The sequence below is a fragment of the Chaetomium globosum genome, genomic scaffold, assembly GCF_000143365.1.
Source record: "Chaetomium globosum CBS 148.51 scaffold_2 genomic scaffold, whole genome shotgun sequence".
Taxonomy (NCBI): Eukaryota; Fungi; Ascomycota; class Sordariomycetes; order Sordariales; family Chaetomiaceae; genus Chaetomium; species Chaetomium globosum.
In genome coordinates, this window is record NT_165977.1 from 4922054 (window position 1) to 4947458 (window position 25405).

General features: G+C 59.9%; 5 protein-coding genes across 5 annotated transcripts; 2 read left to right on the top strand and 3 right to left on the bottom strand.

Moving 5' to 3' along the window:
- Window positions 1-148: 148 nt before the first annotated feature.
- CHGG_03671 (uncharacterized protein) lies at window positions 149-7345 on the bottom strand (the record flags this gene model as incomplete). Its single annotated transcript, XM_001230186.1, has 5 exons — window positions 149-1575; window positions 2115-2250; window positions 2531-2832; window positions 3023-5670; window positions 6012-7345. 5 exons carry the CDS (start codon window positions 7343-7345, stop codon window positions 149-151), a joined length of 5847 nt encoding a protein of 1948 aa, XP_001230187.1.
- A 959-nt stretch (window positions 7346-8304) lies between these two features.
- Window positions 8305-11987, top strand: CHGG_03672 (uncharacterized protein; the record flags this gene model as incomplete). Its single annotated transcript, XM_001230187.1, has 2 exons — window positions 8305-8468; window positions 8531-11987. 2 exons carry the CDS (start codon window positions 8305-8307, stop codon window positions 11985-11987), a joined length of 3621 nt encoding a protein of 1206 aa, XP_001230188.1.
- Window positions 11988-12364: 377 nt separating this feature from the next.
- Window positions 12365-16117, bottom strand: CHGG_03673 (uncharacterized protein; the record flags this gene model as incomplete). Its single annotated transcript, XM_001230188.1, has 1 exon — window positions 12365-16117. The coding sequence occupies one exon, from the start codon at window positions 16115-16117 to the stop codon at window positions 12365-12367; it is 3753 nt and encodes a 1250-aa protein (XP_001230189.1).
- Window positions 16118-18364: 2247 nt separating this feature from the next.
- On the bottom strand, window positions 18365-20425 carry CHGG_03674 (uncharacterized protein; the record flags this gene model as incomplete). Its single annotated transcript, XM_001230189.1, has 2 exons — window positions 18365-20052; window positions 20128-20425. The coding sequence occupies 2 exons, from the start codon at window positions 20423-20425 to the stop codon at window positions 18365-18367; spliced, it is 1986 nt and encodes a 661-aa protein (XP_001230190.1).
- Window positions 20426-21149: 724 nt separating this feature from the next.
- Window positions 21150-24821, top strand: CHGG_03675 (uncharacterized protein; the record flags this gene model as incomplete). Its single annotated transcript, XM_001230190.1, has 2 exons — window positions 21150-21250; window positions 21341-24821. The coding sequence occupies 2 exons, from the start codon at window positions 21150-21152 to the stop codon at window positions 24819-24821; spliced, it is 3582 nt and encodes a 1193-aa protein (XP_001230191.1).
- Window positions 24822-25405: the final 584 nt, after the last annotated feature.

Consider the following 25405-nt stretch of genomic DNA (forward strand, 5'->3'; position numbering starts at 1 on the left):
TGACAGGGAGCCCGCCCACGGGGTTTTAAGCTAGCTGTATGAGCCTTGATATTTGATCATGAATGAATCCCAGTGCCCCAGATTTCCTCATCGCACTAAGAAAATACGCTCCTTCGGGGCCTGCCCGAGTCTCTCTATCAATTCAATACTAATGATCCTCCACGTCCTCGTCCCGGCCCGGATACATGATGTCTTGCACAACGACAGCGCGTATGTGGTGGCACAGCACAAACAGGTACGTCAGCAACAGCACGATCGACATAGCCGTTGCAAACCACAGGATCGGTTCGTTGCGGAAGGCCGTGCCTATTGAGATGGTGGCGAGCGTGAAGCCTGTGTTTGGGAAGACGGCCGCCCACCAGCCGAGGTGAAAGTAGCGAGGCGGGCTCTGGATGACGGCCAGAAGGGCGATGCCAAACCACCAGAAGCTTAGCGCCCATAGGAACCCAGCCCCAATTAGGCCCATGGTCTCGATGGTGGCGGCGTCGGTCAGCCCGTCCATGTCATGGTCGAAGGTCTCGGGCAGCGACCTCCCCATGCCGAGAAAGGCCAGCGCGGTGAAGGCCGGCGGCCCCACGCACATGAACAACCCCGTCCGGTGCTCCCGGTTCGGCAGGCCCGACTGCATCAACCGCCCGACCATGTGCGAATACATCATGAACGCGACCGCGATACCCAGCCCCTGACACGTCAGGCCGGCCACGGCGATGGACACCCCCGACGCCTCCGGTTGGGTCTCGGAGATGACGGACGCGATGGTGCCCGACAGCATGATGGGGAAGATGGGTAGGATCCAAGTCGGCATCATGGTCTGCAGCCCGAAGCTGTGCGCCGAAAACACGTACGAATACTGCCCGACGGCTACGCTGGTCGTCACGGCCACGTAGACCCAAAAGGCAATCTGGATGGCCCACATCAGGCTCTTGGACGTGGCGCGCGCGACCTCGGGGTCGTCGGGCACGCAGTACCGCTGGGTGCAGGTGATGAGGGTGGCTATGGACAGGAAAAATGTCGGGAAGAAGAAGCCCTCGCGTGGGTGTGTGACGGACCGCAGGAACGTCCCCGGAAACAGGCAGAAACGGGCGACCAGCGCCGAAGTGACCAGCACGAACAGAGCGATGTTGATGATGAATACAGCGAGGCCGATCTGATGGAGCCCTGGGAATTGGTGCGGTTGCGAGCGGATGAGAAGCGCGAGGCCGCCCGTCGACATGGTCAGCGTGTACCACGCCCAGGTGAAGTGGGCGAGGCGCTGCCGGATGCCCAGCTTGGGCCGAGTCGCTTCGTCGGCAGGCTCATCGGCCTTCGAGTTCACCTCGACACAGCGCGGTTCGGTGCTCTTATCATGGTCACCATGGTGAGACCGTGTGATGGATTGCAGGACCTCCAGCCTAAGCGAAGGGATGGTTTGGATGGGGAGGCTCTTTTCGATATCACCGAGGTGGCTGCCATTGTACTCGGTCGACGACCGGCCCGAAGAGCTCGGTGTTTCCCCGAAGGACGGCTGTCTGGAGAGAAATCCGCGTTCCCCCCCTTGGGGGTGCGGTGGATAGTCGGGAAGCGAGCTGGGTAGCCCTGGACGCAGACAATTTTGTTGGTCGGCGAAAGGGTCGGAATTAGAGCGGGAGTAGACGGGGCGGCCCGGTAGCGGTGTTGGCATACTATCGACGGTTGAGATGACTGACCGGCAGCTGAGCGAATGGAACGAGTGAGGAACAGAAGGACGCGAAAGAAAGAAAGCGGCTCAGCCAGACCTAAAGTACAACGAAGGCCGAGCTCAAGATCGGGTTAGAAAGTTTCGGATCCCCTCGCCCGAAACGGGTCTAGATGGCTGTCTTGATGTTACCAGTTGGGATGCTCTCCACCCCGTTTCAGTGAAAGGGAGTGTGGCGAGCGACAAGGGAGGGATGCCCGCCGCCCCTGGATGCGGCCAAACTATTTTGGAATTGCCACAGCGCCGTTCGCTCTGGAAATTTGAGTCAGGTTTGCCTCGATAGCAGCCAGTTCCACCCACCGAGAACTGTGAGGGGTTGCGTCGAGCTTGATGATGGCCACAGCGATGTAGGAGCACGTTTACCACCCCACCGGGAAAACACAGCCTTCTGGGGTCATACCCAGGTTGATAAGACATGTCGCAGCGTCGTTAGAAGGTCCGGAAAGGATACCCTGGCGGCCTGGTAGGGCTGGGGCGCGAGGGTCACAGCGGACGCAAGATTTCGGAGTCGATTCTGTTCGGGGACACCCGCCCATCTGTCCAAGTGGCAGTAGTAAACTGACGCAGCGCAATGTAGTCCTCGAGCTTGGGATGCCGTAAAATTACTTATTCAAATATCATTAGGTATCTAGGTATCTTGATGTAGCCCCCAACCTCGCAATGTGCACCTCCCATGACCCCCTTGACACCGAACGCCGGCCTTGATGGGAGATTCTTCTCCATAGCGTTGACACGCAAACTCGAAACAAAACGCCGAGCTAAAAATGGAAATCTAGGAAAGAAAATATCACCCCGGGTATCAGATCATGCTGTCACCCCACTGCCTCCTGACGCGTTTCGCGGCCGAGGCGCATTCGCTGCACCAAAGTTGTGGAGCCGTTCGCCGATCAGATAAGCCTCGTCGCGGATCCGCACTTGCCAGCGGTGGCACATGCTCACGGCGCTCCACAGAGCGAAGCAGCTGCCGATGGCGAGCGCTACCACGAAGAAGCTCATGCGGTAGATCAGCACTGCGCACGCGTTGTACAGCGCTTGATCGGGCGGGCCGTGGGCCGGCACCATGCCGGGACCCTTCATGACGAAGTCCGCAAACCCCTTTGCGATGGCGAGTCTGGCGACTAGCAGGGGTGTTGTCACAGCGATCAGCCATATCGCCAGGGTAGGAACAACAAACGCGCGGGTGAGAATTGAGGCATCGGGGTCTAGCCACCCGCGGCGGAGGACCGCTCTCGCCGCATTGGACACTCGCGAACCCCGGAACCAAGTGTTGACAATGCGAGTCGCTAGTTTGAGATAGAGCAGGCCCACGGTCCAAGTCTGAACGACCCGCACTGTGTGCGCCTGGGTTGCGGCCTTGGCGGTGCCGGCGGCGAGGGCTTTTGCGAAATTCCGGTTTGAGAACAACACCGTACATGAGCTCGTTGAGGGGCATTAAAGCATACAGCTCCATCAGCGACGCCACGATCAACGGGGCCACCAACAGGATGAAGAAGTAGGTGTATAGGATCCGGACGGCGTGGAGGATGGCATCCCGTGTTTGCCAGAAGGTGTGGTGACCGCGGCCAGCGACCATAGTGGCCGCGATATGGGCCCTGGCTGTTCGGTAGGCGGTTGGTACATGGGATAGCGCATACACGGCGGAACCGAGGACGTAGATTCCGATGCTGAAGGCGTATATGTCGTTGGCGCGGACGTGTGACGGAATCATAGTTCTGAACATCCACCGCCCGAACACTAGCGGCACGATGGTGATGGCGACGCCGGTAGCGGCGGCAAAGGCCCAGATAAACAGGATGAAGAGGAAGATGCGGATGCCAAAGTTTGGAGGCAAGTAGACGAGCTGGTACTGGTCGCTCGAGTAGATGTCGTTCTGGGGCCTGTCCCACACGCCGTCCTGTCTCGTGTTGTTCTCGTTGACGGCGAGGAAGACACCGGCGCCTTTGGGGATCTTGACCTGGTCGGAAGCTGGCGTCCGGACGAACCGCCCGTCGGTGATGAGCTGGTTGGAACGTACGAGGGTCTCCTTCTTAGCATTGTACTTGGCTATGTGTTCTGACTTCACAACCGGACGCTTGGCCGTATCGCCGTCCAAGATGCCGTGCCACGACCTCACCACGACGCGCCCGTCAGCGTCCACCTCGAGGAACCACTGCCTCCAAGCAGGCAGACTGCGGTCGGGCGAGTCGGGCGCTAGCGCGAGCTGGCCCTCCTCGTCGATGCGCCGCTCACCAAAGAGGAACCAGGTGATGCGGAGGGCCCGCGCACAACGGCGGAACCACCACCTGTACATGGCATGCAGCCAGTGGCTCGGCCGGAATAGCCTGACGGCATACGGCATCAGGAAATTGTAGAACAGTAAGTCGATGGGAAACTCGAGCACCGGCTCGTTGGACGACGTGTGGATGGGTAGCACGGGTAGGGACAGGGACAGCCCCCAGACGACACCACCGAGGCACACGACGACCAGGGCGCCGTAGACGAAGGCCGAGAATAAGATCTTACGCAGCTGGGTCGTCACGTTGCGGTCCAAGACGTCTCGGACCGGGTGGAAGTCCGGGTCGTCCGGGTCACGGATGAAGTAGAGGACGCCCTTGCGCATGATCTTGCGACACATGGACACGAACAGCGCGAAGTGAAACATGTACCCGGTACCGATGAACCAGTGTACAAAGATGGACGTGACCGGGTAGTGGAGCGTGAAAAGGAGCCGGGACTTGAGCGTTGTTTGCTCAAAGAGTGGAAGCAGGGCGATGTTCAGGAGCATGCCGCAGTAGAGCGGAAAGACGAGCATCTCAATGCTGATGATCAAGATGACCTTCACAACGCCGCTGGCTTGGTTGAGCCAGTCCATGAGGTAGGTCTCCCACCGTTGTCCCGCCTGGCTGGTGGAGAAGGGAACACCGCGCCGCATGTAGAGGGCGGCCATCAGAAACATGGCGACGTAGCCCATGAGGATGGCCCAGAACCTGTCGGCGCCGCCCCAGTGCGCGAGTTCTGCGTTGGTCGCGATCGCAGTCACGGGCAGATTTATGTTGAGAACCCATGTGCTCGGTGTGAAAACAGCGGCGGGCAAAGCCCTTACATATTGCCAGACGACCGGGAAGGTCTCGGTGGCCAGGGCAGATGCTGCTGCGCCCTTGGTGGCATAGTCACCGCCGAAGACGAAGTCGAGAAGGCCCCAGAGACCGGAGAAGCCTGCAGCGACGTAGCCCTTGAGCGTGAAGAGAGAGGCGTGGCTAATGGCGGAGAAATTGCGTACCTCGGATGTCGAAGAGAAAGGCCATTCGGTCACAAAGTTGCCGCCGATTCGGTTGGCTGCGCCCACGGCCATGGCCCACGACGTGTTGGAAACCCCCATGGAATGTTCGGCGACGGACGGCAGCATCAATGCGCGGCTCAGCAGGTGGACAACCTCTGACAGAGCCGAGGATGCAACCCCTCCAACAAGCAATGCGCAGTCCTGGACGAGCTTGGAGAGGCTGAAGAGAATGCTCGCGATTTGCATGGGATTCGCAAGGGCCCAGATGCTGACGCGGCCGATGTTGTACGGGATGAAGATTGCGAGGAAGATAGTGAAGGTTACGAGACACGCACAGAAAATCGCGTTCTGGAATAGGCCGATAAGAAGGCCGCGCATGCCAACGAGCTCCAGGATGCCTTCGAGGTCTTCCGCGTCTTCTAGTGCCTCGGCGTCTAGCCCTGCCGCGGCCGCCGCCTCAGCACCTTCTCCGGCTTGTCCTGCCGGGTTGGCTGGCGCATTTCCGTGGCCGTCGTCCGGATCATCCTCGGCGAAGTCGCCTCGGAAATTAACGGGAGCGAGGTCAGCCTCCTCGAGAGCGTCGACCCGCCCCCACATGAAGTCCGCAACCCGACCAACGATACCCGCGGGGGCTCGCCGTACCGGGGCCGGGACCGGGGCCAGGGTCGGGGTCGCAGAGAGGTGCGAGGTGCTCCGCCTGGACCCCCGATATCAGTTTCAGCTTCTGACGGGCGGAGGGTCTTGAAGGGACGCCGCACGACTCGGGGGCCTGGTGGCGTCGTTCGGAGATTCGAGAGTAGGCCAAACTGCCCTTTTCCGGTTCCACAACTGGGGCATCTTCCTGCGTGGAGAGAGAGAGAAAATTTCTTTCATAGGCCGAGTTATCGGCTGCTAAGGGGTTGAGTCCGTTTGGGACCGGAGGGCCGTCAGTATTCGCCCTTCGCCGGAGGCGATGGGTTGGGGGCGGGGCGGGCAAAGATAGGTTCCCCTTCAAGTCCGTCAAAGCCTTCGTTCTCCCGCTCGCGAGCTATCATGGACGCGGTTATCTGTACCCAGTAGTCCATCCTGTCGTCTAGGCCTCGCTCCCGAGCGATTCTCATAATCTCTTGTGGATCACCGCGAGCCTCGCGGAACACGTCGAGATACTCGTGCGCTGCCTCCATGTTAAAAACCGGCCCTGCCTCTCCCTGGTCCCTCGGTAGAGGAGGCACGCCCAGGGGAACGACCAGTTGTCTTTGTGGGGGAGGGCGAAGCGCCGGCTCCTCCTCATCGTCGGCCTCGTTGGCTGTATCGTCGGCCTCGATGGCTTCGACGGCCTCGATGGCCTGTATGGCTGTATCATCGGCCTCGATGGCTGCATGGCGAAGAATCTCCTGGGGTTGAACCTGGGGACGGACTAGCACTACTGGGGGGGGCTGGGGGTTTTCGACGGCGGCCCACGCGGCCCGCAGGTTGCGTTCAGGCTGTTGTTGCACAACGTAATCCCGGACTAATATTATTAGAATAAAGCACACGATGACCAGAACCGTGATGATCAGGCCCTCGAGAACGTGAATCACGAATCGGTTGAAGTAGGTATGGCGCGTGAGATTTTGGAGGAAGCCGACTCCGCCGAGCAGGGACTGAGGTATTGGATCCGGCAACCGAGAGAAGGCGCTCGCGTTGCCGTGGACTTGTCGATGAGGCTGGCGCCGCAAGAGGACGCTCGATGGGCAGACGTCGGTGCCGTTAAACGCCTCGCAGACGCCGAACCCGTCTCCGGTTGTGACCAAGACGGCGGACCTACTGCCCAGCCCTTTGGTCGTTGATTTCAGAATTGCAGTTCTCACACGGTACGCATGATAATAACGGCAACCAGAAATCAGTCCCCCAGACGTTCGCAACCATAACTGGCCCTCGTCCAATGTGACGCAGGTGGGCGCAACGCGTATTTGGCGGTGGTGGCCTGACCAAGACATGGGGCGGGAGGGCCGTGGGCATGTTGGGGTCGTAGAGCTTCGTGAAGCGGAACGGAGTCTTGCACAGCTCGCAATGCTTCTTTTTGCGAGTGCGACAACCACTCCATCAGGCAGTCCTGGGTGGACATGCTTGATGCTGCCGCTGCATTTGCACGGGAAAAAGAGCGGCTCCTCGGCGGGAGCCCTCCCCCGCGACATATCCCGACAGGTATCGGGCTCGGGCAGCTGGGAATCTGGAGGTTCTGCCCGGCGGCTGCTTGTGGATGAGGATTTGCGTCGGCGGCCTTTGTGATAGACAGGCGGGTCGGGGGCGGGGGCGGGAAAGGGTTCTGGGAATCGGTCGAGGGGTAAGCCGCCCGTCACGGCGTCGAGCGTCGGGTCGGGCGGCTGCTGCATGGGCACGCCATTTGTCATGACGAGTGGTGCCGTCAATCGAAGGGTCGAATATTAGAGGGGCGGACGGTTCAAGATCGAGGATGGAAGGGAGTTGAGTTGATGCCGGGAACAGCGGAGGTGAACTGTGATGAATACGCCGAGAAATCGAGTGGCGAGCAGTTCGAGATGAATGAGGGAAGGCAAGTCGCGTTGATATAGGGAACTGCGGAGGTGAACTGTAATGAGCAGATCGACACTGCTTCGTTTTTGCCGTGTTTCGTTTGAACAGTCGGGGCTTTAAAGAGGGTTCTAGGTTAGGCAGGCAATATGGATGGAAGCTTGGGGGGGAATTGGTCTTCTTGATGGTGATTCGAAAAGAGTTGCAAACGGACTACCTATGTTGACTGGCACTGGCGGCTTGCCTGAAGTTGCCCCACGCCCACAAGCGGTTGGCTTGGCGTGCACGTGCCTTCAACATCGTGTGAGGGATTGTGGATGACGTCCGTTGTCGATGGGTGGGGCTGCTGCGTCACGCTTGCACAGAAAACCAAGCTTTGGCCTGGTTTGAGATGGAAGGACAAAGCGGACATTAAAGTCATGCATGCTCTGGGAACTTCGTTTGGCAATAAACCCTCCCTCTCGTTTGACAATTCGATGTAGGATATAACTACAACCTCAACGTTGCACTCACGCCGTGGATTTCTCCGACCGTCGTTTCGAGTCCTCGTCCTGGGCCGACCCCCGTGTTCTTGGCGCCAGATAAGCAGGCAGCTCCGTGCGGCAGCCATTCTCCAACTTCTTTTTTTTTTTCTCGAATCGACCATCCTATTTCTCCTTAGTACCAAGCCACCCGGCCATCGCGCGAAGGCAAATCCGATTGTTCCGTCCCCCGGGGCGCGACTGAGCTTCCGAGATCGAGCAGACGCGGCTCTCCCGTCCGACGCATTGGCGCGACTTCCGATTGTCAGCCTGGCGCTGAACCACGCCGTATCCGCATCATGGACAACGCGAACGGCACCCTGAAGGCCAAGGCATCGCGGGCGGCAAATGGCATCAATGGCGCCATCAAGTCTCCGATCAACGGCCACGCGATAGGCCCCAAGACGAAGGAGAAGCTCCGTGGGCCCGGCATGCTCGCTAGAACCTTTAGCATTGCTGCACGGTAAACAGCCCACTCTCTGTCTCTTTTCTGGCTGCAAGCCCCGCTGACCCTTTTTCCCACAGGTTACTGACGTGGTACTCCATCCTGTCGATCCTTTTTCGGTGCCCGGCCACCCTCGAGGCCTGCGACGACACATCTCCGCGCATCTGCAAACCCTACTTTCAGCTCAAACACGCCCTCGTGCCCCGCGTCGAGCCCTACTATGACACATACGCAGCGCCGTACGTCGAGCTAGTGCGGCCATACTACAACACGGTCGACCAGACCGTCATCACGCCCACCTGGAGCTATGCGAAGCAGTACGGCGGCCCGCGCGTGCAGCAAATCCAAGCCTTGGGCACCGCCCAGTGGAAAAAAAGCGTCCAGCCCCAGATTGAGAAGTACCAGGGCCTCGCCAGGGCGCAGTACAACGAGAAGCTGGGACCGCACATCGACCGCGTCTCGGATGCCTTTGGGCCGTACTACGACATTGCGCGGACCAACACCCTACAGACTTACCACGAGCTGCTGGTGCCGACATACCTGTACTTGCAGCCGCATTTGCACGAAGGCTACCGCGCGGCCTCGGCGTTCACGGGCGACACCGTGGTGCCGGTATTTGTCTGGACTTGGAACAAGACGTATGCTTTCCTGGACGGCACTGTCGGGCCGCAGATCAGGGCCGTCTACGTGGAAAACGTCGAGCCCCAGCTTGTTAAGATCGGCAAGCGGCTGGGCCGCTACAGCACCACCGGCAAGAAGTCCGTCCCGAAGCCGCCGACCGACTCCTCGACGAGCGCCTCGACCAAGACTACCTCTTCGTTCACCAAGCCTGCCGTCTCGGTCACCACGGCTCCCACCCCGACGGCGTCCGTCAGTGCGGCCAACACGGAAAAGGGGTACCCCTCCCCCGACTCTGCCCGCCCTAGGTCAACGATGGAGCCGATCCCCCCGCCGGAAGTCGACGAGAATCTCGAAAACGAAGATCCTTCACGCCGTGAAACCCGGGAAATCGTGGCGGCTGATCTCAAGGACTGGCAAGAGCGGTACGCCAAGGCCGCCGATGAGGCTGCCGCTGAGATTGACGATCGCGTGCAAGAAATTGCCAACAGGATGATCCAGCGGAATGCCAGGACCACGGGCAAGTCGCACTTGGAGCAACTGCAAACTAGCGCCATCTCGGAGCTTGTGAACCTCCGCCGCGCCATCCAGGGGATCGTCGGGACCGTGAATAAAGGCGGCGCCACTCCTGAGGAGGCTCAGGAGCAAATCGTCAAGGTTGTCCGACGGGCAGGCATGGCGGTTAAGGAGAAGGGTCAGGCCGTACGCACATGGCGCGAGAGGTACGAGATCGAGATGCAGCGCTCCGTCACGCAAGCCGCCGAGACCCACTTTGCCATCCTCGAGAATATTCGCGATCTGGCCCTCCAGAAGATCGGCATGAAGTGGGCGTGGACCGACGGGATCACGTACAAGGACTGGGCCAAGTACCACCTTCTCAAGGGTCGCTTCGACGATTGGAAGAGTGATCTCCAAAACCACGTCATCAGCCACCCGAGTCTCGAAGCCGCCCAGATCGAGGCCGCGAACATCGAAGACGAGGCGATGGGCGTTGCTTCCACGACCGCCAAGGAGCTCGCCCGCCTGAAGCAGGTCGCCAACTGGAAGCTGGCGGCCGGCGACGACACTCCGGAGTTTGACAGCACCCTGATGGAGCAAGCCGCCGAGGCTGCTGCTCAGGCGGCGACGAACGTTGCGGGGGATGCTGAAGCCTCGGTGGTGGAGCAGGCCGAGGAAGACAGCGGCCATACGCCCGAGGCTACCCAGGCCATGATGGAGCCGCAGGAAACCGAGCAGAAAGATGAGGAGGGCACTTCTACTGCCTTGGGGACTTCGAACCCCTCATCCGAGCCTGCCGTTGAGGCTTCTGTGGTTCTCGAGGACTCGGAGGCCAGCCCAACCGACCCTGCCCGTGCCGAAGAGGCCCCCGAGCCGGAAGTAGAAGCAGAGGCTGAGCCTGTGGCTGAAGCGCCGGAGGAACCTTCCAGTGTTGTCGAACCCACCTCCGAGCCGACCCCTGGCGTCGTCGATCAGCCCGAGATCGCCTCGAGCATGGTCTTTGAGACTCCCGTGGTGGTTGGCAACTTCACCGAGCAGGTGGACGAGGGCAAGGCCGCTTTTGCGGAGTTGCCCGTCGAGGATTCCGCCGAGGATTCTGCCGAGCCTGACCGCGAGGACATTCAGTCCGATGAAACGGGCCTGCCTGTCTCCGACACTGCCACTGTGAAACCGGCGCTTTTCGGTGCCGCCGCTCAGGTCGTCCCTAACCGTAAGCCGATCCTCGATGACGACGATGAAGATACGCTGGACGATGTTTCGGCGGCCATGGACTCGATGCGCGAGGACCTCAAGTCAGCATACACCTCGGCCATGTCGCGTGCCAACGACCAATACTCGCAAGCCTTGTCGATCGTGTCCGTTCAGATCCGAGGTACCCCGAAACCTGCCCACGAGAAACTGTTGGCCTCTGTCACGGCAGCATACAGCAACGCCATGGCCTCTGCGAGTACCCGTCTCGACGACGCCATCAAGGCCGCATCCAACCAGCTGTACGGCACTACCACGACAAACGCCGGTGCATTGCCCACTATGCTCCGGGCTCCCCAGATCCCAGGCGTGGACTGGGCCCAGGTAGTGGCTATCGCCTCCGAACAACTGCAGCAAGGCCGTGCGTGGGCCCAGGAGGAGTACGAGAGCGCCAAGACCGCTATTGGCCTAACCACCACGGCTTCATCGCCCCCGTCCACGCCCGAGAAAATCAGCAGGCTGCTCGATAACGCGCGCCACAATTATTATGCCGGGGTCGGTCTGGCGCATGAACGGTACTCCGAGTTTCTCAACGCCGCCAGCTCGGCCCTGAGCTCCGCGACCGCTGCCCCCACGCCCACGGACCTGGCCGGTTCCGCCTCTTCCGCGGCTTCTGTGGTCGGCGAATCGGCAGCTTCCGCGGCCTCGGCCGTGAGCGACGGTGCATCTTCTGCCCTGTCCGCTGCTGCTGAGGCTGGCTACGACACAGCTGCAGCTGCAGGTGACAAGGTCGCCGAGAGCTGGGACGTGGTGGTCTCCAAGATTAGCATCCAGGTCTACGGCGCCCCGGCACCCACCGGCTGGTACCCGAGCGCCCTGAGCGCTGCCGGCGAGGGCGGGGCCGCCGTCACCAGCGCCGTTGACGCCTACGCCTCGGCGGGGTCCAACGAAATCGCCAAGCAATACTCGGCCGTGAGCAGCATCATGTCCGAAGTGCTCGTCGGTAAGGAGCCGTCCTTCTCCGAGAGCGTCATCTCACGCCTAAGCGCGGCCTACGCCACCGGCCTATCGTCGGCGTCCAGCGTCGCGGACGCCGCCCAGGCCACTGCTGCCTCGGCTGCGAACCAGGCCGGTGAGGCCGTCCGGAGCGTCGGTGACGAGGTGGCCAGCGCCGCGAGCGACGCCACCGATACCGTCAAGGACACAGCGGCCAGAATCAAGGATGAGTTGTGAGAAGAAGTGGAAGAAGCGGATGATACGAGACATGACCATGATTCCGAGCGTTACTTGCCTCATTGCGCGATGCTAGCGGGGCGTGTTTCAGAGACGGAGTGGGGGGTAATAAAAGCCAGGGTTGGCCAGGGCGGCAAACAAATTGTATTTGACTCTCCTTTGTTGTATCACTATTATATACCCTCTCTTATGCGGTCCTGTTTCCTTGTTCGTCATGATGGTCGAGTTGTGCTAGCATCTACTCCCATAGTCGTGTCGCATCAATCCAGTCATTGTGACACGCAGGCATCTGAAGCAATTCATATATACATTGATCGTGAATTATACAAAGCGATACGCTAAGTGCAAACAAATACAACGAAAAGAAACATGTGGTATCAAGCAATCCACCTCATCATGACATCCCGATCAGATAGTTGCATGTCTTGAAAATCCTTAGGCAGTTCCACTTCGACTGCCTCGTCATAAGAATCGTCATCCCCATCCTGACCCACCTCCTGCGCTAGAGGCTGCTGTTGCTGCTGCTGTTGCTGCTGCTGCTGCGCCAGATACGAGCCCCGCTGGCTAAACTGCGACCGCCGGCTCGACAGCTGCTTCTGGAGCGGCGAGACCAAGCTCGGCGTTGTCTGCTGCTGCTCGTCGTCCTCGTCGAGCTCCGACACCTGCTCCGACACCCGGCTGAGGCCGCTCATGCGGCTGAAGCGGCTCGACTGCGTCGACATGCGGCCCGGCACGTGGCTCTGGGCCAGCTTGCGCGAGAAGATGACCTCGCCACCGGGCAGGCGGATCTCGTTGGCTTCGAGCGTCTCGGCGATGTCCAGCATCAGCACATCCATGGGGCAGATGTAGGCTACGCGCTTGCGCTCGCTCCACGCGAGAATGTGCCCGCACACGGCGCCCTGGTCACGGTCCACCACCCAAGCGCCGCTATCGCCGGGGATGCCCATGGGCAGGGCGGCCCGCCCGGACGCCGGGGTTTGCAGCGGCTTGGGCTGCGTGCCGGACACCTGGTAGATCTGGCTGGGCGAGACGCGGCCGTAGATCTTGACCGACGCCACTGCCTGCAGCACGAGTCCGCTCTGCAGGCCGCTCGTGCGCGCCATGCACTGGACCTCGAGGCCGGGCAAGCTGGATGAGGGTACAACCGAGGTTGGGTGGACAACGCCATCGTCTGCGACCTCGCTCTGCCACGAGAGACGCCTGGGTTTGGATGCCGGCGGGATGTTGGGGATGAGGTTACCCTCGGGGGCCCGGTCGTCGTTGAACTCGAACAGCGCCCAGTCGATCTCGTGGAGTAGGCCGTTTTCCGTCCGCCGCCGGATCCCGCTGGACGCGTACACCTCGCCCACGGTATAGGTGTCGAGGTGGTCTTCATCCTCGGTCTCGGCGGAGGGGTAGAAGCCGTCGGGCACGTCGTCAAGCGCGGGCTGGGTGATGATGTAGCCCTCCCCGCACCCCGGCTCGACGCCGGGAATGTCGCCAGGCTCAAAGTGGTCGTCTTCCTCCTCCTCCTCGTCTGAGTAGTCGCTGGTGATGGCTGATTCAGAAAGGGTGTCGTCTGTTTCTGAATCCGAAAACTCGCAGGCATAGTCCTCGCTGCCGCTGCTGTCGGGGTCGTCATCACCGTGTTGATACTGATCGGCATACCACGCTGCCAGGTCTGTCCTCGGGCCGGCCATACTCCTCGGCGCGCCGTCTTTTCCCGCTTTTGCCGCCTGGTCCGGGTCATCCAGCATGTGATGAACCGTCATTCCGTACTGTCTGTCGTCCACCGTGATGAGGCCGCCGAGGCTGACCGGAGGTAGGTGGCGGTCGCCGATCCACGCGCCGATGCTCGCGCCGTTCTTTGGCCGTTCCTGAAAGTCCGGGTTGGCCGCCACCACCTCCTCCTGGCCGTCGTCGACAGCTTTGGCCATGCTACGGCTGGGCTGCTTCCGTGAGCGGAGGACTTGACCCCGGCACACCTTGAGTGCGACGCCGGCAGTTCCGTCAAAGAGGTCACCCAGCTTCTTTTTCAAGATCGCTTTAACCTTGCCCACCGAAGTGCAGACAACGAGGACGGTCGGCTTCGTCCTCTGGGGGCTCTCGCCAATTGACTCGAGCGAGATCTCGACCGACTCGGGGTTCTTGCGGTAGAAGTGCCGTAGAGCACTGTTGATCTGGGGCATGAAGATAGTGTTCCACTTCTCGACAATATCAGGGGGGAGGGGTATTTGCGGGTAAAGCCGCGTCTTCTTGGACGGCTTCGTGGATTCCTCGACTGTTCCAGCTGTCAGCCCGGCTCGGGGGGTATGCTGATTGATGGATTTCCTACCTTCGCTGTCGGCCCGGACGACCTGGGCGGGAGCCGCGGTTTGCTCGGGCTTGCTCTCCGTCCGTGCTGCTCGGGCCTTGTCGGACTTGCGTACAGACGGACCAGCCGTGATCGGCGGCGCGGGTTCCGGCCGGGGTTCACCCAGATCGTCACCGAGCCGCTCCTCCAGATTGCTGACGCCGTCGAGAATGCAGCAGGCTTCGAGGTAGCGGCTCGCCTTGAGCTGGGCGCGCGACACGATCTGCTCAGTCACAAGGCCGCCCGACATTTCCTGGTCAACGGCGTTCCAGCAGGTCTGCACCGCCTTCATGTACAGCGAGCCGCAGCGAATGGCGAGCGTCTCCAAGACCGACTCCGGCAGGGTGGGCGACTCCATGTTGGGAACCAGGTTCTCGAGCTTGGTCCAGAGACCGACGGACAATAGGACCATGGCGAGGGAGTAGAGGTCGAACGTTTTGGAGTCTGCATTATTGGCCAGCGGCGATTGGGCGCTGTTCCTGGGATCAAGGGGGTGCCTGTACAGAGAGAAGGGCCTGGGGGCATCTTGCGAGAGCGGGTCAGAGAAGAGGTCGAAGGAAGAGAGCAGGGGCCGCCTGATGTCGACCTCGCCCTGGTTGATGCCGCTGACCTCGGGGTCGGTGCCGACGGCGTTGCAGAACGAAATGTTGTCCCCCACAAGGTTGCCGTGAGTGATACCGCGGGCGTGCATGTCGAATACGGTGTTGGCGAGGTTCGCAGCGAGCCGGAACTTGGCCTCGAGCTTAGGCTCGAAGTCTGGGCGGGCCAGCAGGTCGGCCAAAGAACAGAGGTTGTAGAGCGGGTTCTGAGTGAGGTGCTCGAAGGTGACGGGATTGAAAGTCCTGGGGAACTGGTAAACCAGGCCGAACCTCGAGTTCTCCATGTCCTCGAAGTAGCCCAGCAGGCGCGGCAGACCCGTCCAGGACCCCGGCGGCCGCTGCGGCTCCGACTGCAGGCCGGCCGACACCTTCTCGAAACGGGCCATGGGCGGTGAGATGCCCGTCACGGAGTAGATGGAATCGAAGGCGGCATACTCGAGGAGCAGCGGGGCGTGCGGCTGCCTCACTCCCGCGGCGGTCTGGGTGAGCTCGGCATAGGCCTGCTTGCTCATGAAGACGATCTCGCGAGAGTGCGCCGGCTCGGCCCGCTCCGTCATGGGCTCGGCTTGCATGGAGCGTAGGTTAGTGAGCGACTGGGGGTCGATCTGCTGGGGCGTCTGGATCCGGGACGACTCGAACGGGCGCAGGTCCTCCGGGGCGGGGGACGGGGCGGAAAGGGTCTGCCGGACGGCGGCCGAGGCTTGCGAGGACCGCGTCCTCGAGAGATCGTAGAGCGTGTCGATGGACGTGGTCAGGTCGCGGATCAGATCCTCGAACCGGTTCTTGTCCCAGACAACCATCCGGATCTTCTCGCCGCGCCTCGGTGCGGGTTCGGGCTCGACCCGCTCGCCCGCCAGGCGGCGCGAGCTGTTCCAGAGCGGCTCAGCCTCGGCGAGGATGTCCTTGATAGTCGACATGATGCTCCCGACGACCTCGCTCAGTCCGGCCTTGGAGAGCGACGAATCGATCAGCACCTCGGCCGACTGGTTCGGGTCGGACCACTCGAGGCCCCATGTTACAAGGCGGTCCTTCTGGATGCGCAGCTTGCGGTGAAGCGATTTGATCTCGGGGTCGGCCTCGGCATGGTGGACGGGATCCTTGACAAAGTCGGACGACTTCTTGGTATCGTTATACAAGCGGCTCAACCTGCGCTGGAAGGCTGGCGGCCGGACGCCTCCCATGGGTATAAAGGCGTCCATGGCGGGGTTGGAGTGTGCCGCTGTCTAAATGTGGTAGGGGGTTAGCCGCGCCGGGGCGGCAGTCTAAATGCCGCCAAACCAGAGGGTGGTGGATGTTATGGACTCATAAATCGCAAGGGTTAGGATGGGAATTGGTGTGGTTCCCCTTCTGTTGAGTCCGTTCGACTAAGCAGGTGAGGTGAGGGAAGTGTGAGACCTGGAGTCGAGACTCGAGAGGGGTCTTCAAGACTGAGCCTGTTCACGTCTCCCGAAAGCGCGCAATGGTCTGGACAAAAGGTAAACTTTGAGCCCAGGTTTTCCTGCAAGGGGTAATCAGCGGTACCCTGGGCGACGCAGAGTTTTGGACCTTTTGCGAGCCATCACGACTGCTTGGTGAGGCGAATTGTGAGTGATCTCGTTATTTCGGTGCCTATCGCGCGCGCCAAAATTGCCCGCCCTTGGTGACACCCCACTCCTTTTGGCTGGTTTTAGTGCCCTGAGATGCGAGATGCAGGCCAGAATGCTGCTGCCTGGCTTCGCAGCCAATCCCCAGGCAGCTGTCCGATCCAAATGGGTCGTCCAAAACCGCTGCCTTGGTCTTGGCCTGGAGCATGCACGTGATACGAGTCCGAGATCTGCACCTTTGACAGGCCGAAGTGGTGTGGGACGCCGGCTCCTCCCGACTCCGGTGGACCCACTTCTCCGGGATCCGAGGAGACGGCGACGAGATGAAGGGGGAGACAAGCTACAACGAATTTGATTTCTAGGTTGGGTAAGGAGTAAATTGGGCTTGATTACGCTGCTGAAGACTCCAATCCCGGGAGGTGGCTGTTGAAGATGAGTAATTAGCGTTGCAAGTCTTCGGACTCCGGGAGGCAGACATTGGAGGACTGGAAGTGGGACAGTGGCCGAGCTGATGCCTGTAGACTGTTTTCTCCATTAGGATATTTATGCCTGAATAGGCCAATCTTATCACCCTTTTCATCAAAAGACTGGATTATCATCCACCCTTTCCTGCCCCTCCCGTCTCGGTCTCAGGCCCTCGGCGATACCTGGCCGAGGGCACTGAACCTGGTTAGAAGAAACAGGCAAGCAACTGTGATGATAATGTGAAGCGACAAGAAGACGCACGACTGGGTGTGTCCCCTCGCGCCGCAATTCTGCATTGACTGCTAATCGCGGCTCTCAGTCCGAGTCCCGCAGCCCGCTCCATCCCTTCCGCCTTCCCACCCCATCTCCTATCCCGTGAATCAGTATACCTCCCCCAAAGCCCGCGTAATGTGATCCTTTCAAAAACCCGAGACCGTGACTGGCCTTCGTCGCGTCGTAATATCTTCCCACAAAATCGACCAATACCGGCCCGTTGGATCTGCTTCCGCCACTATAGCCACCACCCGCTGTATCGCCAACAAGCTTCCACGTATAACCAAGTTTCCCGGGCCAAGAGGGTCGGTCATGAAGCAGCCACCTGGATTTCTCATGTCGTAGGGGTTTCCGTTCTGGTCTCATCCAATTTGCTCACGCGGAATGATGGGTGGTAGCTCAACTACAAGCAAGGGGTTAGCAACGAATGTTTGAAATGGACCGGTAACCCATACCATTTGAGACGGCTCGTCCACTTTGAAAATTTCTCTCAGGCTGGTTCATGTTGACGTTGCAGAGAGAGATCGCGGACAGGTAAGAGGAATCTGGATTGGAGGAGGTCAACGGGCAATCCTAGTAGCGAAAGTCACGATTCGAATTACTGGTAGTAGGCTTCCGGACAAATGAGTTGACGCAATTTTGTGCTCTGAGTTTTGAGATGAAATTGCAATCGAATTGGTCGGTCGGTGGTGTGGAGGGGTAACGAGGTTGAACAGTTGATTCAGTATTGGGAGGAAGGAAGTAAAATCACAGATTGTTAGTTAACGTTAGGTATTCTTCGAAATTCGGCCAAAACTGAATTTTCGTTGACTACGAGTTCGATCTCATGAATTGTAACCCAGCCAAGATGTGAAATTATTAATTGGCTTGACCTCACCGTGGAGGATGATGTTTCTTGGGACTGGCGGTTCCATACCGACAGGAGTCGCTCTTCAGCCAATCCTCCCTGCAGGCTGCCACTCAACCTCGTGGATTTGGCGATGAGCTATAGGTGGCAATTGCATGAAAACGACTCAGATTGTGTGTCGAGGGTAGATGGGATGGAACAACAAAAACTGAGATTAACAATGATTAAACAATTGGATTACTAGTATATATTTGATCGCTGCGCCCAATGCGTGGCAGCTAATCGCCATCGTCTTTCCTCAGAGGAGCGTAGCTGCCGTCCCCCCTCCGTCTCCACCACCAGAAGCCCGCGGCCGCGAGGGATAGCAACAAGATAACCGTACCGCCAGTGGCTACGTAAAACACGGGGCCCGGTCCTGCCGGGAGGTCCACCAGGTTTTGGTTCGTTTTCACCGGATGTAGCATCATGTTTGGCGCGTATACAGTCCCGTTCTCGCTGCGCCAGAGCACGTACGGCACCTCGGCACTCGCGTTTCCGCCCTGAGGTCCGCGGGACAACCAGGCATCGTAGATTTCGTCGGGGAAGGGCGACGAGTACCAGAACGACGACGACGTCGTGATGTAGGCGTAAGGCGTGATTCGGTAAATGGCCTTGCCGTGGGCCATGCCAACCATGCCCGACTTTTGGTGCGACTCGACGTCGCCAGGCCCGTTGTACAACTTGTACATCTTGTCGAGCGGCCACTGCGGGTTCTGATAGACAGGGTGCGGCGGCGCAACGAGCTTGAAGCCGTGCCAAAGCGCAAACGACGACAGGGTGGCCTCCGAGTGCACCGCAAGGCCTTGGGCGGCCTGGGCGTGGTGGGCGGCTTGTAACAGCGTCCTGCTCGCGCGGCCCATCGCTGGCTGGCACATCCACCTCGGCGTCTTGGTGCCGGCCTTGAGCCCCTGGTACCAGTTCCGCCACGCCCAGTCCACCATATACTGGACGTGCGCACACGGCCCAACGGCGATGAAGTCGGCTTCCTCGCCCACGCCCCACTCGAAATTGTCTTCCAAGGGATCGTCGACGGGCGGCTGTGGTCCAAGTGGTTCGAAATCCTGGATTTTCATCCCCCAACCCAGTCCGCCCTTACCCTCTAGGGACGCGTTGACGGCCGCCAACAGGTCCGAGTAGCCACCGTGAAACTCGGGCATATAGAACCAGGTGCTGCGTTCCATAGCCTGCTTGCGCGGCTGCTCGCGTGCAAAATCAGACATGCCCGCGAGGTAGCGGCCGGCGTGCCCGGTGAACCGAAGGTCCAGCTCTAGCTGCCAGTAGTGGTCGAACTCGGGATAAAAATACCCAAACAGCTGCAGCGGTTGCATGACCTGGTACGTAGTAATGTGCGTCTTGATGCTGGGATACCAGCTTTGGAGGAGCGTCTCGTCGAACAGGACTGCGATATTTCGGAACTCGGCGGGCACCAACTCCCGGACTGCCCGTTGGTAGTTATCCTCGCTGGCAAAAATGTCGCGGCCCTTGTCCTTGACATCAACGAGGATGAAGACGGTATACTCGCCGCCGTAACGCAGCGCTGTCTCGGCGGTGGTCGCGCGCAGGTTCACGAGGTCCTCAGCGGTGTAGTTGTAACCCTCAAAAACGCGGAAAACGATGGCCGTCCGTGGCACATGCTCGGCCGCCTGCGGTTCAACCACCGGAAGCCTCACCTCCTCGCTTGCCTCGCGCATACGGAAGCGGCGCTCACCGGCGCGGAGGGGCGTTGGGTCTTTGAATCTCTGGGAATTGCGTGCTAGGCATTGATTTTGCAGGGCCGCCCAGTCTGCCGAGTCCCATGCCACCTTCGTCTTGCCGTATGTCGGCTTGTCGTCACCCCAGCCGTACGGGCCATAGCGCTCGGCGGCTGTCATCCAGGTCTGGCTCAAGCCCATGCTCTCATGAGAGCCCACAAACGGGCGAGGGTATGCTGCCGGATACGGTTAAGTCTTGACTGGATCATGGAGAGGCCGAGGGTGAGGCCGTTCAACGTTGGCAGACTTACGGATGTCGATGACGTTCTCACGTGGGTTGTCATCGTTCTCCTCCTGGCCAAGCTCTAGCCCTCGCGGCCCTACACATGGCACCCGGGGCGGTCCAAGGCTCCATTCTTTGATTTCTGTCTCGTGACTAGGTGCGGTTTTGATGCTCCGTCTGGGACCAGCATTCGGCCGCCCGTGACCCGCAGGCAGACTTTCTAGTCGCGTGTCATCACGCACCAGAAATTGTGTGCCCAAGAGCCCGAGCGCCAGCGCAATGAGGACGACGGCCAATATGCGGGTCCGAATACCAAAATTGATCATCGTCGAGGAGGGTTGAGGCGCTCCCGACTCCTTGGTCGTGTTAAGTGGCGATCAGCAGCGAGCAAAGTCAGGAGAACTGCGCTTGGGGGTTTCAGTTGATCTTTACGGCTCGGGGGCCCACCCCTGTACCCCATCTCGCCCGGTTGTTGGTTCCTGGGCTTGCAAAAATGCTCGGGCCAGGCTGCGCCTCGTGATGGGGGCCAATTCCGCCTGGGCAGTTCCGTCAAGGTCGGTTGAAGGAAGGGTGGAACGCGCGGCAGTGCGGTAGGGAGTTAACAGGGAAGCTGATGGTTTTTGTTCAATTCTCGTCGATTGTCGCGTCGGCGATTTCTCACGCGTTCCGCGATTCCATTGGGGGAAGCAACCCGACGACGGAACGACGGGAAGCTAGCGCCTGCGGCAGCCACACATTGTTAATTTAGCCACGGCTTACAGTGGCGTCGAGTCGACTCTTCGCTAGGAGCAGGAACTCCGGAAGGAGGGGCATTTGGGATTGCAGCACTGAAGCTGAAAACTTGGCACACGATGCTGCCGCCATGTTTGGCTTCCCGCAAATCGCCTCGGCCACACGACGAATCCGTCACCGCGCAAATTCGCCGTCGCCCACTCGCCATGTGCCTCTCTCCCCAACACGGTCCCACGATGCCGCTGACGACGGATCCCCGTATAACTACTCAAATCGAGTCGTCGTATCCGTCACTGACTCGCCGGGAACCCCAACATCATGTCCACCCCTGTGGATAATCTTGGTGCATTAGCGCTGGCGTCTTCTCAGGCGGGCCAAGTCGAGATCTCTGAGCGTGCCAGGGAGCGCGAAATTGCAGCGTGAGTTTGTTTTCCGGTCGTCGTGTGCTCGCCCCGTCCAGCTGAACGGACTCTGATGCGCATTATCACTAACCCATGGCCCCCCTTTAGCTACCTCTCCGCTGCCTCGTTCCCCCCGGGGATGCCAACTGCTTTTCAAGAGACGGCATTGCTCTGCACCGATCCCACTCTCAATGCCCTCACCCAATTAGGCGCCCTCCGCCTCAATGTCGACCGCGCGTTCGTCTCGCTCATCGACCGCCGGTATCAGTATGTCGTCTCCGAGGTTACCAGAACGCACTCGTTCGTCGGCATGAAGTGCGCCCCCGGTGACACCGTGGCGATAGGCGTCTGCAAGCTCCGCAACTGTGACGGCATCTGCCCTGCCACCATGATGGCTTTCATGGACGAGACGGGAGAGTGGGTGAAGACCGGCCCAGATGTCATCGCCAACCGGACGCGCTACATCATCAACGATTTCCGGACCCACCCCGACTACAAGGACCGACCGTACGTGACGGGCTATCCGCATTTCACCTCCTACCTCGAAGTCCCGCTCGTGTCCCCGTTGGGTTATCTTCTGGGAAGCTATTGCGTCGTCGACAGCAAGCAGAACAATTTTGACAAGGACGAGCTCGTCGAGATCATGAACGAGATTGCCGCCACCATCATGGCCCACCTCGAAAACGTGAGGATCAAGCAGAGCCGGGACAGGTCTGAACAGCTGATCCAGGGCTTAAGCGGCTTTATACGACAAGACCCGCCCATCGGCCCCGGGCCGGCCCCAGAGAGCGCCGCACCCGAGGGAGCGGAGTCGACACTGGACCTGCATGGCTCGACCGCTTCCAGTAGGCTAGGTCGGAACGACCCCACCCGAACGGCATCGTCGCATGACCTGGAGTCATCCGACCCGCGACCAAGGATGGCCTCACTGCCGTCCCAAGAGTCTGCAACATCCGCTTTGTCACTCGCTTCTCCACAGCAAGGCCGTTCAGAGACGCCTCCGACTACCCCTCGAGATGACCCGGCCGACAACCCCATGGAGCAACAACTCGAGGCGGCAATCGCTCAAGCGGCCGCAGAGGCTGCCGCACCACGGCCGCCGAGCGCCCTGTCCGAAGACTCGGAGCCACACGGCTTCATCAGCTCGGCCAACATCAAGACCACCTTTTTCAGGGCGGCGGCCACGATCCGGCGTTCCATGGACATGGATGGTCTCATGTTTCTCGATGCCGTGCCTAGCTCCTATCTCGACCGGCCGAACCAACCATTGCTCGACTCGAGAGAATCGTCACCGAGCCGGGCCGAGGGACCGTTTTGCGCGGCAATCGTCAAGTCCGTCGCCGGCCAGGGAGCCGAGACCGTGACCCATTCAACCCATATCCCACTTCCCGAAGTTTCGCTCCAGAGATTTATTCGAGCCTATCCAAACGGCCACGTGTTTACCGCCGACGAGCTAGGTCCCATCGATGACAGTTACGGCGTTGGAAAGCTCTTCGAGTCTCGGCGCAAGGCAGACCAAGAGGGCTTGCGCCTGCGAAGCGACATCGCCGCGCTCTTCCGCGTGTTGCCGGCCGCGAAGTACGTCATTTTTTTGCCTCTGTGGCACTTTCAGCGGGAGTGTTGGTACGCCGCCACGCTCGGCTGGGTCGAGGATCCCACGCGGGCGCTCAATCTCGGCGATGTCGGTCTGGTCTCAGCCTTTGGGAACTCGGTAATGGCCGAGGTCTCGCGCTTAGAAGCGCTGGCTGCGAGCCGCGCCAAGTCCGACTTCGTCTCCTCACTCAGCCACGAGCTGCGGAGCCCACTTCACGGCATCATGGCGAGTAGCGAGCTGGTCCGCGAGAGCATTTCGGAGCGCCCGCTCTTGGCGACGTTGGACATGCTCGACTCGTGCGCCACGACACTGCTCGATACCTTCAACAACCTACTCGACCACGCTGTCGTGACGCATTCCGGACGGCGCGGCGGCGCTGGGGCACCCGCCATTTCCGACATGCAAGACACAGACTTGGGGAAATTAGTCGAGGATGTCGTCGACGTCGTCCGCGTCGGGCACCTCTCCGGAAACGCCCTGCAAATGCAGGCTTCGCCTACCCGGCACAGACTCACCAATGCGGAACACGGCTTCCTGGAACACCCGATTCTCATAACCGTTCATATTGCCCGACGCCCATGGAAGCTTCCCTTCAACGTAGGCGCCTGGAAACGGATCGTCATGAACATATTCGGAAATGCGATCAAGTACACCAGCGCCGGTCGTATCGAGGTCGGGCTTAAGGTCGTCAAGCGGACAGACAGGGTTGGAAATGTTGTCGATTATGTCTCGTTCACCGTAGAGGACACGGGCGCCGGCATGAGTTCCGACTACATCAAATACCGCTTGTTTACGCCGTTTTCCCAGGAAGACAGCCATGCCCCAGGCATGGGCTTGGGCCTCAGTATTGTGCGGCAACTCGTTAGTGACCTCGGCGGCGCCGTCAACATCAAGAGCTCGCTGGGCATTGGCACCCTCGTCGAGGTTTTGGTTCCGTTCGGCGAGCATGTTCCGGTCATTACCGATCAGCTCGCCGCCGACCGGGAGATATCGGAGCTCCGTGGGCGGACCTTGTGTTTTGTCGCAGCCGACGCCTGCGCAGCTGTGCCCGGGGCAGAGTTTCAGGTTAGTGACAAGTCCCGGGACTGGTCCAACATCGTCCAGAAAGCCATTAGCGCCAATGCAGGTGCCTTTCTTGGGATGCAGGTGGTGGTCGGGACCAAGGATTGCCCGGCGCCGAGCGCGGACGTCTACATTTTGGACAGCAGCATGTTGGCCCAGCAAACGAAGGAGTGCCGCGACAGGGTCCTGCAGACCTGGCAGGCGCGCGCCACGCCGCTCGTGGTGCTCTGCTCAGGGTCATCCTCGTGTTTCAAGCAGCAGCTCACAAATGGCCATGACCATGGCCTTCACTTGCACCATCCTATCGGCCCGAGGAAGCTCGCCGCGGTTTTCCGGTCGGCACTACACGCCAAGTTTGATGATACGCTGAATGCCCAGGCGAGAGACCAAGCATGCAACTCGCTGTCCGATCAGACCACTTTGCCATTATGGAGCAAGGAGCCGGCTTTACCACCGCCTAATACATCGTCCGGAAACACGGCCGGGCCGGATTCCACAGAAATAAGCGCTTCACAACCGCAGCCGACAAGCGGCCCCCATCTCCTTCTTGTCGACGACAACCCTATCAATCTCAAACTCCTGACACAACTCGTTCGCAAGCTGAAACACACGTTCGCAACCGCAAATAATGGCCTCGAGGCCGTGCAGCTGTACAAGAAATCCCTGGAGGGGCAGGCGAACCGCTTCGACTTAATTTTTATGGACATCAGTATGCCCGTGATGAACGGATTCGAGGCCACTCGTGAGATACGGCAGCTTGAGCTTGCCGTCGGGGTGGGCCGATGCAAAATCGTCGCCTTGACGGGCCTCCGCAGCGACGTGAACGGGGCCGAAGCGACCGCAAGCGGCTTGGACTTGTTCTTGACGAAGCCTGTCAAGTTGAATACCATTAGGCAGTTATTGGATGAGATCCGGGAGGGAGGCGGAGGGTAGCCAGCCGTCGCTTAGAGGGCTGATCACCACGGAAGGCTTGTTGGTTGGCTCGCGGGAGCTGTCGTCACCCAAGTCGCCAGTGAGGAGCGAGCGAACAGTCCAGTTGGCCAAGCGCCAATTCTCCGTGGTAAGTGACCACACATATAGCATGACGTACACCTGACCCTCCATGTGGCCACTACGTATTAGGTATATTGAATTCTGATTGTGTTTGAAGCTTCAAGCCCATGCCGTTCTCCGGGCCTCGCACCTGTCTTAATCCGGGCCCATGCTCCGACATCAGTGCAGACCAGCATTTTGTGGAAAACAGGTGGGACGCGGCGCCTCAGCCGAAATGTTGGTTTGAGATAAATCGGAAATGTGGTGCACTGTTCCTGGATGGGAGCATTTTCGGCGTTTCTGGAACCGTCTACCTGGTAATAACTACCGGCGGCGCGCCAGCCAACGCGTGGTAATTAATCGGGAACGCCTTCCGAACCGAAGTGCGCCCCTTGCCCGTGATGCAATGTGACCCTAGTGCATTGGCAGTTTGGTGGTGAACGTTGCGCGGTACGCTAGGTTATCTTGGGCGAGCAAACATCATT